The sequence below is a fragment of the Pongo abelii genome, chromosome 11 (assembly GCF_028885655.2).
Source record: "Pongo abelii isolate AG06213 chromosome 11, NHGRI_mPonAbe1-v2.0_pri, whole genome shotgun sequence".
In the NCBI taxonomy this organism is placed as follows: Eukaryota; Metazoa; Chordata; class Mammalia; order Primates; family Hominidae; genus Pongo; species Pongo abelii.
Window position 1 is genome coordinate 144,921,291 of NC_071996.2, and position 18,704 is coordinate 144,939,994.

Here is an 18,704-nt window from a genome sequence, read left to right on the forward strand (position 1 = left end):
GACTAGCAGACACCCGGAAAACTTTCAGAGCCTATTATGCACTGGCCACAATGCTGGACAATTACAAGCAACACTTTCACCTTCCTAACACTTAATGGTTTAACTCCATGAAGCCAGCTGGGGTTGGGGACTGTCCCAATGCCCCCATGTGGTTAAGTGGCGCAGCTGGACCTACATCAGGTGGCACTCCTCTGCCTCACCTCCTGGCTACACCCTGCACTCCTACTCCTCAGGCCCTCTCCCATCAGATCCCCATCGTCCAACCACCGTGCTCCAGGGTGCTCCAGATCCAGCTCCCACAAGATCAAGGAGACTCAGTAGCAGATGGGAAGAACCTCCATTCCTAAATAAGCCTATCTAGTACAACAGCAGTCATGCAACACTTTAATAAGATTCTTTACATTTTTCTTGGTCTTTAAGTGCTACCACTTAGGGAGAAATGCATCAGAGATTTGCTTATTACAAATGTTCTTAAATAAAGTCCAAGTCCTGGCATCAGACTGCCAAAGACTAGGAAACTGGCTTAAAACAGAATTTGAACCTGTAATCTCCTCAATTTGGGGCCTGGAAATGTGTAGTTAATGAACACACTAGCAAAGCAATGGGAACCACCTGTCTTTACCATTCAGCAAGCCCAGTTTCTTTTAAGTGTCTCAAACTCTGGGACAAGTTTCTAATTTTCAGTTTGGCCAGATGTGGTGGTGTGCCTGTAATCCCAGCTAACTGGGAGGCTAGGTGGATTGCCTGAGCCCAGGAGTTTGAGGCCACAGTGTACTATAACCACACTTGTGAATAGCCACTGCACAAGAGCCTAGACAACAAGAGACTCTATCTCTTAAAAACAAAAATTATTATTACTTTCAAGTTCATTCACTCAAAGAGCAAAAATGTTAAGTGTCCCAGTTCTATTATTAGTTTAGTGAGTTTTTCCACTAAAAACGCCAGGGGACTCTGAATGTTGCTGTCCTACCTCCGAAAGACTGAACTGTCCGCCTGGTAGGAAGGGTCCAGTGACGTTCTAGCCTGCATCAGGAGCCAGGTAATGGAACGGGTACACAGTCACTGGGGAGAAGTAGGCCTCAGGCTACCCACCTGAGTCTGCAGTCTAGCAACAATGTCCTTCCGAGCTTTCATGACAGCATCCAGCTTTCCTGACACCATGATGGAGAGGCCTTGGTCTTTGGCCAAAGACAGCTCCAAGTGAGCACCGGTTCTCTGCATGATCTCAAGGCAGATTTTTGCTTGTTCACCTTCTCCAAATTGGTTCATATCCTTATATTTTCTCTCCTCCAGGGGTACATGGAACACCTGCTCAAAAAAGATCAAAAAAGGGACGGTTAAGAGATTAAAAGAAGGCCAACAGACAGGAAGTAAAGAACATGTGTTCATCACCATCCACTCACAAAGCAGCCCCACCCTGCCCACAGGCACTGCTCGAAGCCCTGGGATAAAGCAGCTGAAAGACAAGGAGAAAGTGCCAAGGTCAAGAAGCTGACATCCTAAGGAGGAGAGAACCACATCAGCTGCACAAATGAATGAGGCAGCTAGCAAGTGCTGTGATGACATCAACAGGGGGAAGAGAGTTTAAGAGAAGTGGGAGGTGGACCCTGGGGATGGCCAGGAAACACCTTCCTGAAGCACGAGGCAGCTATCCGTGCTAAGAGGTGAGGGAACTAAGGGTGTACAGGCAGGAAAGCGGAGGAGGTGGATGGGGGTGAAGCCTGGTGCACGCACCAGAGGGGGACAGTGAAGAGGATCACCCATCCCACCCTGTAGTAAAAGTCAACACAGGGTTTTCAGCAGAAGGCATTCCGCTTGATGGTGCAGGGTCCCTCCCGTTGCTTTATGGAGAAGAACTGAGGAGGGACAAAGTGGAAGCAAGAGGGATCAACCACCCTGGTTTGAGACCACAGTCATCAAGCAGACAGTGGTATATTTAACAAAACCATTAACAAGACAGCAGACAGGTGAAAATGGAAGGATCGGGATGCAACTGTTTATGCGCCTAAAATTCAGGGAAGACACTGGCAGAGAGATGGTAATTTTCCACCATGACCAGATGATATCAGTTTATATAAAAGTTTTGAAACTCACTAACATCTCAAATTCAGGTAGCAGAGAGAAGGGCTACTGAAGCCAAAGAAAACCAGGAAACTGGTTAACCTCTTCAAGAAAGTAGGATGATGAATAGAGGACAGAAAACAGGACCCATTCATCTGACAAACACTGCCTGCAAACCGACCAGTGCCAGTCCTGCTGAGGGCTAGCATACAGGGTGGACACGAAAGAAGTGGTCGACAGAAACATCTCTGGGGTGGGGGATGATTTAACTTGAAGGCCTTCTCCCTTTAGCTACTCAAAGCATTCTCAATCTTGCACGTTCAGAAACTCTTCCATCAGATTCTACGCTTGGAAGGATAGGTTAAGAAAGAACAGCAATTAATTTTTAAAAATTTAAAAAACTGGCCAGGCGCGGTTGGCTCATGCCTATAATCCCAGTACTTTGGGAGGCCGAGGAGGGCGGATCACGAGGTCAGGAGATGGAGACCATCCTTGTTAACACGGTGCAACAACCCCGTCTCTACTAAAAATACAAAAATTAGCCAGGCATGGTGGCGGGCACCTGTAGTCCCAGCTACTCGGAAGGCTGAGGCAGGAGAATGGTGTAAACCCAGGAGGCGGGGCGTGCAGTGAGCTGAGATCGCACCACTGCATTCCAGCCTGGGCGACAGAGCGGGACTCCGTCTCAAAAAAAAATAAATAAATAAAAAATTAAAAATTTACATGGACATGTTACATGATAAAATTTTTAAAAGAAACAATGGTGTTTCTACCTGAGTGATGACAGAAGCCTTGATGGGCCGGATCTTGTTCCCCCAGGCTCCAGCGGGTTCCTGGGCACTTTCCAGGCAAGCAGCTTTCTCAGGAAGTGGAGGAAAGGCATCCTTGTAGGTTGGAGGGTCGCTCTCCTCTTCTGAATTTAGAGTGGCAACTGGACCAGCCAACACAGATTAAAAGGAAGCACTACTTTTAGCATTACATGAAAAACACTTTTAAGGGTTTCAGTGCTTAAAAAGACAAAAAAGAACCATCAAATGCTCCAGGGACAACTCCCCCCACCCCTCTCTTCTAATTCATAGTGATGGGAAAAGGCCCCAGGAGGTCACCAGGCCCAGCACCCTGAGTGTGAGAGCTAGAGGAGGCCAGAGACTCCCAGTCTCCGACAGCGAACCTACCCCCATCCACATGGTCTCCCTGGTAAACATCAGCTCAGACACTGTGAGCCCCACTCCCCTAACGGGGTGAGCCCCTTGAAAGCAACCCTTGCTCCATCAATTTTTAAGTCCTCTAGAGTCTAATAACACACTTAAAACAATCACAACTATGACAACGCCAGGCACAGAACAGACCCTTACATTTGTAAAACAATGGTCCTACCCAGCACCACCTGTGAGAATTGCCTTTGAAGAAAACTCTGATTTTCCACTGTAACATACAAGGTTAAAAATGATTGCCGTGGAGGCCGGGCGCGGTGGCTCACACTTGTAATCCCAGCACTTTGGGAGGCCGAGGTGGGCAGATCACCTGAGGTCGGGAGTTTGAGACCAGCCTGACCAACATGGAGAAACCCTGTCTCTACTAATACTACAAATTAGCCAGGTGTGGGTGGTGCATGCCTGTAATCCCAGCTACTCGGGAGGCTGAGGCAGAAGAATCACTTGAACCCGGGAGGCAGAGGTTGCAGTGAGCCAAGACTGCGCCATTGCACTCCAGCCTGGGCAACAAGAGCAAAACTCCGTCTCAAAAAAAAGACTGCAGTGGGAATTGTCACCACTGATCTCCCCCTGCCCTGCCCAAGGCAGAAGACAATAAGGCTTGTGGAAATCAGGTTCCCTGATTATTATCACTTCCATCTTCCATAGTGCCCTATTTGTTCATGTGTTTGTGCCATTAGCCACAATCTCCATGAAATCAAGGGTGTGACTGTTTTGGACGACCCCAAATCCCCAGGACTGAGCACGGTGTCTTGGCAATAGCAAGGCCCAGTGAAAAACACCATGAATGGATGTGACAGAGAACAGGGGGATGACCTCTGGAATCAGACAGGCTCATGCCCAAGTCCAGGCCCATCACTTCCCAGCTGCACGTCCATCTACCCGACAGCGCTGACATGACAGGTGGGAGCATTCTTTCAATGCTGTCTTCCCTCTCTAGAAAGGGAAACACAGACTTCACAGGGAAGCTGGCTCCAGTGGGAGGATCCCAGGCCCCCAGAACAAAGCAGCTTCTGGGGTTCCAACACCTGACACAGCAGCCACCAGAAATGAGCTTGTGAAATGTGGCTAGTGTGACTAAGGAAAAGTGAATTTTATATTTTAATTAATATTAAGAACTAATACTCAATTTAGTTACTGGAAAACTTTTAAGTGTGTCTGGAACAACCTGGAGTACAACAATCTGCTCTTTCAAATGAAGATTTTATAACATGTAAACACAGACCAAGGATTTTGGATGAAAATCTGGCATTCAATTGGAAGGAAATGTCCCGCCGTTGTAAATACACATCAGACTTTGAAGAGAAATAATCTCAAATATCAATGGTTCCCCCCCCGCTTTTTTTTTTTTTTTTTTTTTACATTAGAGATGTTGAAATGACAATGTATTAGACATATTGGGGTAAAATATCAAAATTAATTTCACCTGTTCCCTTTTAATAAGTACCAGAGAATCCAAAAAATTGTACACGTGGCTTGTAGTCTATTCTACTGTACAGCACTGCTCTTAATCCCAGCCAGTGGCGTTCGAGCACTCCGAAGCCAGGGTCCAGCGTTCATCCTCAAGGCAGGCTTAAGCAATGCTCTGGGATGCTTCACAGCCCAGATTTTAGTTCACCACAATTAGGAAAAAGCAGTTTTGAAAAGGACTGCATTAATTACCAATGGTCAAATTCGCTGGCTTTCCAGAAAGCTGTCCACATTCTAAATCTCACTGTATTTGATTCATTTCCTCATGCCTGGCCAGTCGCCCCTGCACACACGGCAATGCAAAAACAGTACACAAGATGTTGGGCCCTCCCTGCCCCACAATCACAGGGCCAAAAGGTACTTCTAGAAAGGGCACAAGATTTGGTAAAGGCTTTAGAGGGAGCAATGCCTTAGACATTACCAGGAAGAGCACATAAAAGGGCTGTCACCTTTGATTTGTTGCGGAACCAGCCCACTTCGGTGTTCAGCAAAACTCTCTTGGGTCAAAACTGCAACGGAACTCATGGTTGATCTCACACCTACACACAATCCGGGAAAACCACTAAAGCAAAGAAGAATAGATCAGAAGTCAAAGTACAACCCTCAGTTATCTATGAGATTGTTAACCTAAGAGTTTTAGCAAAAGTTTTATTCTCTTTTTTACCAGCAAACTATATCTTTTTATTTTCCTCATAACCTCTGATGTAAGCTGATATCCAAACTCTCACCAAGTGATAAAAAGGGGGGGAAAATGCAAGTAAAGGAGGTCCTAGAACAGGGGTGGCCAATCTTTTGTCTTCCCTGGGCCACAATGCAAGAAGAATGATCTTGGGACACACATAAAATAAACTAATGATAGCTAATAAACAAACAAAACCAAAACAAAACAAACAAAAAAACTCATGTTTTAAGTAAGTTTAAGAAATTTGTGTTGGGCCATGTTCAAGCTGTCCTGGGCCTCGGGTTGAACAAGCTTGTCCTAGAACAGCTGGTTAACTGTCCCCTCAAAAGGTGCCTGTAATGGAGGAGCTCATCCTCCACTCCAGGAAGTCTGCATCCATTTGTCCACCCCAGGGGCCACAGAGACACAGTCTGCACCACCCCTAACCGCAGGGGTCGGGGGACCATGGAACCTGCCACCTGCCTGACCCAGGCTCCAGGCACAGATCAACACCAGGATCGTTCTCCTAACAGTGACCTTGGTTATTCTGTCAATTTGCTCACCACACACCTCTTAATGCTTACAAAATGCATCATGACAGTTGCTACAAAAAGCCAGCCAGTCTCTCTCTGTAAGGTGCATCCAGGCCCCAAACTAAACCACCTCCAAATCTCGACTTAACCAGGTGGTTATAAGTGGTAGCTGCGTGACAGGAAAAAGCAGCCTCAGTGCTTTGTAGCAACAGTAACAGACCCACAAATTGCGCTAAATGCCCTTGATCCACACTGACTGGTTATTCTCTTCCATTCTGTTTCCCAGGTGTGGGACAGAACTCGCACAGCAGGGGAAACCTGGCCCAAGGGCACTGAGTTTCTCAGATTAGCACAGCCACAGTGCTCAGTAGGATATGGGCTCTGAAAGCCACAGCTCCCTTATTTGAAAAATGGGGTACATTCAGCATTCTGAGGTAGGAATGTTAGCTTCCTCTCCTTCCCTCTCCCCAATTCCAGGTGAGCTCCAAACTACTACGGTGAGGAAGAACCCATTTTCTTTACACAATTACGCATCAATTACTCACACAACAAGGCCAAGTAATAAAGAGTGAATTTTGCATAATTTTTATAACATAATTAAGACCTCTCCCCAAGTTCAAGAAAAGTTAAGGCCTGCAATCCTAAAGAGAAGCAAGACCCCAATTCAGATAATACTGAATAAACATAATTCATATTTAAGAAATAAAAGGTTAAAAACAGATGGAAGCCAGATGACACATCTAAGGGGCACACGTCTATAGATGGTTCCTGCTGGGAGGTGAAGCTATGGAGACATCTCTGACAAACCACGAGAAACTTGAAGGTGTGATATAAAGAAAGAAGGTACACACAGGACTAAGAAAATACGCATCCCTGTGCTCCCAGGTCCACACACTGCCCAGGGACAGGAAGTCTTCAGACAGGGTCAAACTTACCAGCAAAACGGTCAGTAGCCAGAAGGTCCGTCCTGAGGCCGCCTCTGTCAGCCTGCCAGCTTTTGCTGGTATGGGATGGGAAGTGGGAGAGGAGAGAGAGGAAACCAGAGAAAAGTTACTTATCTACATTTTACAACTCAGATCTTTTTACCTCAAAATCAGAAAAGGTCAAGATATTATTTATGCTTTGGTTACTAACACCAATACTCAGGCAAGTTTCTTGGAAGAAAAGAAAACCATTAGCTTGAAACAAAACAAAATAAAATGTGAACCAGCTCAAACTTGCAGAGGACAACTATTCCAGGGACCTGAGGGAGTGATCTTTTAAGTGCCAAACTTCTAAACTTAACCATTTTGAAGTAAAATCCTCACAAAACTATTGGTGCTCTCTTGCATGGCTGGATCATCTTTCCTGTACCCCACATAACCGCTAGGCGGCTGAACCAGAAGAAGGGTTGTTGTGCTGGGCTCTGACCTACAACAGAATGTGGACCTCGGGGGCTCTGCAACACTTATGGTGACCAAGAGCTACTGTCTTCAAGAATTCTCCGTACATTTTGCAGTTACTTTGTTCTTCTTGCTGTTAGCCTGTAAAAGTCCTTCAGTCCTTTCTAATCCACTGGGGATTTAGAAACCAGGTCATAAAATCGCAGGATTGAAAGGAACCTTCAAAGGCTGTCTGGGGAGGACCAAGAACTCTGTGAAGTAGGAGGGTGAGTCACCTCGCCTCAGGGGACTCTGGAGATGGGAGGCTGGCGACCACATGTGCTCCTCAACCATGAAAAGGTGGAACTGCTGACAGGAGTGAGGCATGTGTCTAAAATGGGAAAAGCAATGACAGTAACAGGAACACCCCACTCAACTGGAGAATACTATTAATACCGTGACAACAATCTTGCCCTTAAGACACATGGGTCCGGAGCTGAGAAGGCGGTTCATGGCAATGGGGGTGCATCCAGTAGACTGGATTAAAGGGTCTCGCCTTTCCAGCAGAGGATGTGGACTGGTGGTATTTCCGGATTCTAATCTTGGTCATGAGTTTTTTTAAAACTCTAAATACAGGGCTTGAGTCACACAGGGAACCTGCCACAAACCAGAGACACTATGGGGCCCCAGATGCACCAGACACACAGATGTACCCCAAGACCGAAGGGGAAAGGTGGGACAAACTGATCAAGAGTATTCCATTTAAAAGCATCACCAAAAATTCTAGTTTGCAAGTTTTAAAGATTAAAGTAAAAAAATTTCTCCAAAGTGTCACAGTAGCACATTAACAACTTGGCAAGAGCTCCTTGAGATTCCAAGTGTCTGTCCAGTCTGGGAGCAAAATGGGGCAGGGCACTCTAGGCTAAGGCACCCCAACGGGTGTCCAATGACACTTGCCACTGGTCTCCTGCATCCACCCTCCGCCCTCCCACTCTTGCTTGCTGACTATCCACCTGGCATGGTCTCTCACTCAAGGTTGTCCCAGGCTCCAATGTCACTTCTTAAACCCAGACACCCACCCCCTTATCAAGCCAGGTTCTGGGCAAATCTCCAGTGCCCAGTGACAGCCACACTAGAAGTCTGCAAAATGCAGTTCTGTCCATGTCAGCCCGCACCGACTCTCCAGCACAGAGCTGTGATGAGCCAATCCCCACCGTGCACCCAGTGTCAGTCTCTTCTGAGACCACTCACACACCCTTCAGAAGCCAAGTCCAGCCAGACCCTATACTGAAAGGACTCTCAACATAAGGGAACCTACTCCTGTGTCTGAGGGAGACCCTGGAGCAGAGCCCCTCATGTTCCTCAGGCGTGCACAGACCCTCAGGCAGCCAGGTAAGGCAGAAGAAGGTAGACCTCCAGAAAACTCCAGACTGGTTTGACAGGCTATACTGAGTCCCTAGCCTCCAGATTCCAAGTGGCAGTTTGTCAGAGCTTGTAACGAATGGTTCCCAACTAGAGACACATTTAACATCTAGGGTTCTGGTATCATCAAACAACATTTTGTTTTTCTTCTAAACAACTCAAAACCTGTTTTCGAAGACTGCGTTTTAAGCAAGCATTTGATGACCCACATGTAAATGCAGACCCTGAAATTCTGGGTGAGATTTTCTTAAAAGTCAGTCTCATTCTCCTTCTGTGCTCCCAATCCCGTGAGGCGCAGCCCAGGGGTCCACCTGCCTCTGGTTCAACAAAGCAGCACCTAAGAAACTGTCCCTACAGCTCCATGTCCACCCCGCACTGCTATGCCCTGCTCCTGGCTCTGCCTTCACAGACAACACCCACGAGGGTTTAATCCTGTTCCATGTGGATCTTTCAGCGACCCCAGGACAGCGCCAGGCAACTCCACTTGCTATCTGAAGTTCCCAGGATACCTTGGGCAGGCCTAGATACCCAAGAACAGAGGCTAGACATCGGGTATCTCAGATTCTCACTGGATCTAACAGTACTGCCCAAATCAGGATTGAAAGGAACCTCAGATATTACTCTAATCCAGTTTCTTAATACCACCAGGGACAGGAAATTCGTGGCCTTCTCAGGGCCCGGGTCCACCCCTGCATGGCTGTAAACACTCCACCTCAAGTTATGACAAAATCTACAACTTCTTTCCCCTTTCTGGCCATGGAGAACAAGTCCGCCCTCCTCCAAGGCTCTTTCTGGTAGGTGAGCCCTATCTCTTGTCTCCTTCAGTCCCTCCCATATGGCCCCAGTCCCTTCGTGATTCTGGCTCTCCCAAGTACTTTTCCCATAGGAAGCTCGGATCAATCAGTGTCCAGGTCCACCTAATGTAAACCTCAAACTACAATCAACGTGGACTTTTAATTTTGTTTCTCAGAGTGCAAACGTCCACAGCAAAAAAGGTCACATCTCAGAATTTAACGTTCAGCAAACAGAACTAGAACTAAAGGAAGGAGGGCAGGAACCAAGACCCCTTTCCGCCCTAATACGTGTAGAGCAAAACGTGGAGTCCTGACAGAGCTGTGTGTTACGTGGGAAACCTGGTGCTTACAAGTTTAGCACAAGTTTAACAGGTTTCTGCCAGCAACAGAAAAGGCTTCACATGAGGGGTTCTACTTTTTTGCTTTTAAACGAGGAAGTAATTAAGTTGATTCCCTTGTGATAAGTTTTGCCAACTACATATTCAATGGGCAACAGTCTTCCAAGAGAATTATCAGTAATACTCCAGGAAGAATTTCATTTCAGCCTCAGTTAATGAGACCCGCAAGTGCTTTAAAGCACCAGACAGGACCGGGTATGGAGGGCATCAAAAAAGTCTCCGGCTGAAATCCAGACTTCTCCTCTTCCAAAAGTAAAATTACTCAAGACCACAAACCAAAGTTCAGAATGGGAAAATAAAATCTTGATCCACTCAAAGATCACAAGATTGAAATCTAGGAGAGGCCGCAGGCGACTGGCGAGCAGAAGGCAGGCTCCGCTCCGCACTTCTCACTAAGTTCTGGAAGTCGGCACCCATCCTGCATGGAGGAACTTTCGCAGATGCCACCTCAGCACGGCCCTCCCACAGGCCACGAGGGCCCGCGGGCGGGGACAGGCTTAAAGGGACAGCAACCCCTCGGCCTCCCCGCCTTTCATCCAAATTCGGTATTTTTCCGTAATGTATTTTTCATCCACGACCCTGGGGCACGTCCAAGTTGCACTCCAGGCCCAAGAAGAGCGGCTTTCCCCACCCCCGAACACGTAGACGGCCGCGGGCCCCGCGCGGCAGGTGGAGGTGCTGCGGGGGCCCCACCGCCCGGCCTGCGCCCAGACCCCCGCCCCGCCGCCACCTGGAGGGAAGGACCCCGCTGGCCTCCCAGGGACCCCAACCCTGGCCGCACACAGCGCCCCCGCCAGCCAGAGCAGCCCAAGCTAGGGGAAGGGGGCGCCCCCGCGGGAGCGGGGGAGGGGAGGGCCGGCCCCACCAACGTCAGCGACCTGGGCTCAGGTCGGCCGCCCCTCCCCCGCCGTGCGGCCACGGCCCGGGGGGTGCCCCACCGAAACCCCGGGAAGAGACGGGGGAGCCCAGCTTGCGGCCAAGAGCGGCCCAGCGGCACCACCGGACTTGAGAAAGTTTGTGAGCGCCCCTCCGCGCCACGGCCACGCGCAGAAGAGACTCGGAGCCGGCCCCAGGTCCGGCCCACAACCGCCACGCGCGGTAAGCAGGACACCCGCGGGCGGGGGCCGCAGCCTGGGACCCGCGGCACCCGGGCCCCTCCCCCTCCGCGGCCTCCACGTCGGCAGCCCCCCGAGCCCGCCCCGCCCCGCCCCGCCCCGCCCGCCCGCCCGCCCGGGCCTCCCAGCCCCGTGCTGCGCGCTCACTCGTGGGCCCCCGCCCGCTGGTCCTGCCGCTCGCTTGCTCGCCCGCCGCGCGGGAGAAGCCGGGACGCTCCGAGGCGCGGCGCCGGGGCCCCGGCTGCTATATAGGGCGGCGGCCCAATCCCGCCTGGACACGTCAGCGCCCCGCCCGCCCCGCCGCTGGGGTCCCCGCCGCCCCGGGCCGCCCAGCACCCGGGAGGCCCACCCAACTGCAGGCGTGGCTCTGCATCCTTTTTTCGGGTGGGGAAGGCGGTGCCGAGGAGTTGGGAAATTAATCACCTCCAGAAAGCAGAGGGAGCGTGCCCCCCAAGAACCCGAGTGGAAACAACCGAAGACCAGAAAGGGAGCAGGAAGGACGGCTGCTCTGGAAGCAGCAGATGTCACCAGTACCGCCCACCTCCCCAAAAATCACAGAAGAAAAATCTCAAAGGATGCCCACCACATCGTAAACGGATGGCCCCACCAGCACGAGGTCCTACAGCGCAGTGAGGCTCCCAGGCGACTCCGGGGCTTTCGTTCCCTCATTCCTGCGTGTCTGTTCCTTATGTCCTTCACTTTTATAAACTATCCCCACCCGATTCCTTGGCAATCAACTTAATCTCCCCCCAAAATATAAAATCCCGTTCCTTTAAAGAGTGCATTACTTATGGCTCTATCTCTACATAGGTGCATACACGCAAAAGAACCGGTGTGTGGCCTCTGAGCCCACGGTGGATACGCAGGACTGGGCGGAACGGAATCCCTACTCTCAGGGTCTCCACCCTCCGGGAAGGACTTGTCACTTCTGCATCCATCGTGTTTACTAAGTGATAACTGCCACTGTTTCTTTTAAGGGTATAAAGGGAGTCGAACAATCTGTAGAGATGTCAGTCTGAACCTCTGGCAAAGTTGCAGGTGAACAGAATCCTGCATAGGACACAGGATCAGCTACAGGTATCTGGGGACAAGACCGTCCCACACAGGGCAAGAGGCAGGGGCACACCCAGCCTTACCCAGGGAATGGGGTCAGGTCCGCAAAGCCTGCAGCCGGGCCACGGGTGCTGTTGAGGATGGTGGGAGCTGGGTGGGGGCTGCAAGCAGCAGAAGGCAGGATCAGACGTGGTTTTTTTTTTTTCGTGGAACACTGACACTAAGTGGAGAGTGGCAGGGGAGGCCTACTTTAGTTCAGTCTAAAGATGACAATGGTTTGCATTATGGTGGGCATAATGGAGGAAATAAATGGCCAGATTTGGTATATATTCGGAAAGGAGCACCAAGAAGTTCCTTATTAACCAGAAGACAGGTGTGAAAGAAGTTAAGAAAGGCACAGGTTCTTGGCCTGAGTGACTGGGAAGAGCTGCCCTCACTGAGGTGGGTAAAATTCCAGGAAGACTGGATGGATAAGGGCGTGTGATGCCCTGCCTGGGCAGGTGGGGATGTGGAGCAGGCAAGTGTATGTGGAAGGTCAGGGGAGAAACACCATGCATTTCATGACACCACCTAGGGAGGGGAGCAGAGTCACAGAAGGCAGAGAACATCTGCGGCTCGAGGCAGAGAAGGAGCCAAGGATATCATTAGCAAAGCCATGCTCTAAGTCAGCAGCACGGAACTGGGCAGGTGGGCCTCCCTAGATGTGGAAATAGGCATTCCCTTCTGTGTCACTGCTGTGGTTTGTTGGTAACCTTTCCGTGGGGATTAACCAATCAGCAACTAGTGCAAGTGTGTTTTTTTGTTGCTGTTTTGTTTTTGAGGGCTCAGCACTGCAGAGGGAGATGGAGAAAGAGTAAGGGGTAGGGATTCGGTCCACTGTCAAGGAACTTCCAATAAAGCTAGGAAGTCAGCACAGGCACAGTACCTAGTACACAGGACACCGTAAAGAGTTAGTTTAAAAAACACTGTTAGCAGAAGATATTATAAAATCAAATGTTAACTTTGTGCTAATAACCGTCCAGAATGCTTCTGTGCTGATGCTCACAACCAGCATTTCCTCCCAGCAAGCTTAGCACATTGAAACTAATAAATAGTTCGTAGAAGCAAATTTTAGAAATTCCATGGCTAGCAATATTCAGACCAAATGAAGTGTGAACGTCTGTCTGTGACATTTGAGTTTTCAGCCCTCAAAGGGACAGGGGAGAAGTTTGGGTCTGCTCAAGGTAGGAGGTGAGAAGAGAATACCCTCCTATTCCATAAAGTCATGATCCCCAAAAGGGCTACACTTACCTCAACAGAAGATAGGTAGATCAAAAAAAGAAGAAAAGCCCACTAGTGTAGAGGGGACTACAGGATGCTTTCTCTGACTATCCTGAGCTGGCAGGTAGAAGCATCTCTTGAGCTGTAGGGACAATGGACTAGTACTCTACAACCAAGCCCATTTGTCCAGGAACCCCTAGCCCAAACTGAGATATTAACAAAACAGAAAGGAATCCCCCCCCAGGAAAGAATAAACCTCATACCAGGCTAAAAAGGATACCCACAGATCAACACAAATGGTAGAGAGGCTAAAAGCCCAAAGCTCAAAAAGAAGGAAGGATGGATTAGAAGTAGGATTAGACTCAAGAACTTTGGGAGACAGAACTAAAATTGAGAGAGTAAAAAAGCATAAGAGACATAAAGGTGACATTTTAGAAAAAAATCGAGAGATGGAACAAATGAAAGAGCTAAGAACCACGGAATGAGCAACTCTAACATATGTCTATAACTGGAGTTCCAAAACAAAAAGAGAAAAGAAAAAATCCAAAGAACAGAGAAGAAACATTTTTTTAAATAGCTGAGAAAATTCTAAGATTTAATGATACAACATTCTTCCCTCATCCCAAAAAAGACAGAGAAGGTGTCTAGCAGGATAACTTAAACTAATCCAAATCAAAACACACTACAGAGTAACCTCAGAGCACCAAAGACAAGAGCAGGACCTTAAAAGCAACTAGAGAGAAAAGACAGGTTACTCATAAAGAATACTATGAGACCAAGGGCAGACCACTTAAAACAATACATACCAGAGGATAATGGCTATATATAAATTATGATGAAAGAAACAACTGGCAATTTGGATTTAAGAATTCTTTTTCATTTAAGAATGAGAATAGACATATTCAAAGATAAAGCAACTACGACCAATAGATCCCTGCTGACAGACCTACTAAAGGACATATTTCAGCACGAAAATGCAAGCCAGAGAGACCAGACAGAAGGAATACTGAGAAACCAGCAACCTAGATAAAGTGAAACAAGTGGTGACCCTATACTAATATCAACAATAAAATTTGGAGGGAATTAAATTATAGATAGGTACGTAAGCAGAATATGCAAGTACAAAATGAAATAAAAGAATTAAAATGCTTAGGCAGCAATAATATATAAGGTGGAAGGGGGATATGAAGTTGCAAGGTTTCAAGATTCTTATTATTTGGGGAGAGGCTAGAGATACTAATTTTAGCCCTTGTTGAGAATGAATGTTAAAAATTTAAAGACAATCTAGGAAAAACAAGAGTTTTTAACATTCAAACTAAACTCTTATTCAAATGGAAGTTATTGGCAATGTTTTAGATCTTGGATTAGGTGGTAGGTTCAGCGGTATTCATTACTATGTACATTATTACTGGTTACATTATACTGTATTAATAATTGTTAAAGAAAAGAGAGAAAACAAGAAAAAATAGGAGGCAAGAAAAGTAAAAGAAGCAATGAAAAAGCAAGGTAAATAAAACACAAAACTGATGAGAGGAATGAATTCAAACCCATCAGTAATCTAAATACGTGTTAACAGACTAAACTGACCAACTCTAACAGCAGCTACAGGCCATTCAACGGTCCTAAACCATACAGACATATAGGCTGAAATAAAGAGATGGAAGAAGTACTCCGAGCAAATACTAACCATATGAAAGTTGGTTATATTATTTTCAGATAACACAGACTAGGATAAAAGACATTATTAAGAACAGAGAAGGTCAAGAACTTAAAAATTCAGTAACTCTGATTACATGTATCTAATAACATAGCTGCAAAACATATAAAGTAAAAACTGAAGGTTACTAGGAAAAATTGATATATCCAAGGTTAAAGGGTGAGACTGACCCAACTCTCTTGGTAACACAGGTTATGGGACTGGAAAATGTATAGAGGATGCAAACACAATTAATAAATCTACTTTATTGAACATATGATTAAAAGTGACACCTTTTTAAAAAACCATAAAACCTGGCCAGGAGCTAAAAAAAAATTAAACAAATAGTAAAGAATTAAATCATAACAACATTCTCAGACCACCACTCAATTAGAACTCAACTTAAAAATTTAAAGACTATATAAGTTTTAAAACTTGCTTCTAAGTAACTCATGGAACAAGGAAGAAATCTGAAAACATTTAAAACTAAGCCATGAAGCAATTATATATCCCACCTTGTGGAATGAAACAAGAGTGTTGCTTAAAGACTTGTAACTTTAAGCCATCCTATTAGTGAAGAGGAAAAAAATAAAATAAGCTAATCATCCACTACTGAAACTAGAACAAAAAACACCAGAATAAACAAAAGAAAGGTAGAAGGAAATAAAGATAGGAAATTAATGAACTAAAAGACATACACCACAAAGGATAAACAAAACCTACATCCAAATTTTTTAAAAGACAAGTTCAATCTCTGGCAAAAATGATTCCTGAAAAAAGGAGAGTATAAATAGGCAATATTAAGAATTAAAAGGGGGTCAAAAACTACAGCTAAAATGGAGACTTTGAAAAATCATGTAAGAATTCTATTGAGAAGAGTAGTGTCAAAAACTCAGAAACAGATGAAATGGGCAAATTCTAGAAAAATGTTACCCAAACTGAGTTAGAAATATAGTTTCAATAACCAACCTTCCCCAGTCTTCAAAGAAACAAATATAAAAATGACAACAAGGCCGGGCGAGGTGGCTCACGCCTGTAATCCCAGCACTTTGGGAGGCCAAGGCGGGCGGATCACCTGAGGTTGGGAGTTTGAGACCAGCCTGACCAACATGATGAAACCCTATCTCTACTACAAATGCAAAATTAGTTGGGTGTGGTGGTGGCATGCCTGTAATCCCAGCTACTCAGGAGGCCGAGGCAGGAGAATCGCTTGCACCTGGGAGGTGGAGGTTGCGGCGGGCCGAGACCACGCCATTGCACTCCAGTCTGGGAAACAAGAGTGAAACTCCATCTCAAAAAAGCAAAAAACAACAACAAAATAATACAACAAAAAGGCGAGCCTCCAAATGCTTTTGTAAGGAAGCTTTGAGAGATTATCTCCCACACAAAGCTAGGGGGCTTGGACTCATCACAAAGGAGTAGGTGAATCTCACCTAGGTACTTAAAAGCCAAAGCCTGAAACAATCTTGCAAACTGATCCAGAAATAGAAAAACAAATATTATCACGATAAAGTTTAATCCAGTAATGTGGGGTGGTACAATATTAGAAAAACAGATTAAAGCTACTCGCCACATTAAAAGCATGAGGGGCAGAGATAATTTGATCATTTCAAAAGATTCAAATGGGCTGGGCACGGTGGCTCGTGCCTGTAATCCCAGCACTTTGGGAGGCCGAGGCAGGCGGATACCTGAGGTCAAGAGTTCGAGACCAGCCTGGCCAACATGGCAAAACTCTGTCTCTACTAAACAAACATTAGCCGGGCGTGGTGGCACATGCCTGTACTCCCAGCTACTTGGGAGGCTGAGGCAGGAGGATTGCTTGAACCCGGGAGGTGGAGGTTGCAGTGAAACAAGATGGTGCCACTGCACTCCAGCCTGGGCAACAGAGCAAGGCTCCATCTCAAAAAAAGATTCAAATGAAGAATCTCAACTAATTAACCCATTCCTAATAGCAACTAGGAATATAAGCCAGGGCAGTATGGCAAGAAAAAGAAAGTTACCAGAATTGAAAATGAACCAAAACTGCCAGTATTCACAGACAATATAACTGTGCTGGTAGAAAATCCAGGAGAATGTATGGACACACTATTAGAACTAATTAAAAAGTTCAGTAAGTTTTCTGGAAATAAAACCAATACACACAATCAATTATGTTTCCAAAACACTAGCAACAAACTATTAAAAATAAATCTAAGCCGGGTGTGGTGATGCATGCCTGTAGTCCCAGCTACTTGGGGGGCTGAGGCACGAGAATCGCTTGAACCCAGGAGGCAGATGCTGCAGTGGACCAAGATCACGCCACTGCACTGCAGCCTGAGCAACAGTGTGAGACTCTGCCCCCTCTCCGCCCCTCTAAAAAATTTTTAAAAATCTAGTAAGAAAAAAAATGTGATTTATAGAACGTATAAAAACCTTTGTCAAAATACAGAAATGACCTTAATAAATGGAGACAGGCCATGGTCATCTAAAGAAAGACTTAATCATGGATAGTAATTCTCCCCTAATTAGACTAGAAATTCAATGCAAATGTAACTTAAATCCCAAAAGGTATGTGTGTGTATGGAATTTTACAATCAGATTTTATACAATTTTTATTTATACAAGATTTCTACATGTAATTTTTATAATGTTGCATTGCAAACACTGAATTGTAAAAATTATTTATATACACCATTTTTAGAATATTTACATATACAATCATATTTACACAACAAAATTTATACAAAAGATCAAGGACCAAGAACAGCCAATATAACTCTGAAGAAAACAACGTGGAGGAGGGCTTGCCCTCTCCAGTGTCAGGTTGTGCAGCAACAGTAATTCAGACTGTGGTGCTAGTGCTGGGGACAGACACAGAGGACAAGGGAGCAGCAGAGAGGGCCCAACACGGACACCACAGACACTGACATTGCCTGCCTCAGATGTGGTCGTGTGGATCAGCAGGGAGATGGATGATGCAATCAATGGCTCTGGGAAAACTGGTTATCTACAGTAGGAGAGAAAAACTAGGTCCTTATTTGACACCATTTGCAAGGCCTATTAAGGCTTAAGATGCAAATACTCCATGAGCAAATGATCCCACTTCTAGAGATGTACTTCAGGAAAAAGCTCTCCCACCTGGGCAAAAGGAGATACGTACAAGAATGCTCATCTCACTGCACTGCTAGTAACAGTCAACAAATTTTTAAGAACCTAATTGTCAATGGATAACGTGGATAAACAGAGGTATACAATTTATGCAGCCTACTCCTCTCTTTGCTTTAACTGATCACCTGACAGGAACCCACTGCAGTGGAGCCATGCTGAAGGGGTTAGGAGGAGCAGCGGACCAGGGGTCATCTCCAAGACTGTGGGAGCAGAGATGTGGGGGACAGGCACCCACCACTTGCTCAGCAGCAGTGCAGTCTCATAGGAAGTTATTGGCACCATGGGATGGGAGCTAAGTTTAGCACAATTTGTACCCCCATACTGAGTGTGGCGGTCAAAGTCAGATCAAAGAAATGTTTCCATCCCATTTGATAGCTGAAAATTTAAAATTATATGTGGCTCATATTACATTTTTATTAGCACAAACTAGTTTTATAATTAAGCTTATTTATACTCAGTTTAATTTTATTTGTAGCATATTCTAATAAGGAACAACTTTTCTTTGGCTCACATGTATTT

The 18,704-nt window shown here is 46.3% G+C and overlaps 1 protein-coding gene across 10 annotated transcripts in view; it reads right to left on the reverse strand.

Annotated features, from left to right (window-relative positions):
- The window catches only part of HDLBP (high density lipoprotein binding protein), an 86,495-nt gene that overhangs the window by 34,321 nt on the left and 33,470 nt on the right, over positions 1-18,704 (reverse strand). For 8 of the 10 annotated variants that reach the window (NM_001133967.1, XM_009238362.4, XM_063712567.1 and 5 more), the window contains 4 exon segments: positions 1,093-1,308; positions 2,835-2,992; positions 5,195-5,307; positions 6,875-6,939. In NM_001133967.1, coding sequence (NP_001127439.1) covers positions 1,093-1,308; positions 2,835-2,992; positions 5,195-5,270 — 450 coding nt within the window. In that variant the 5' untranslated portion in view covers positions 5,271-5,307; positions 6,875-6,939. 10 annotated transcript variants of the gene reach the window in all.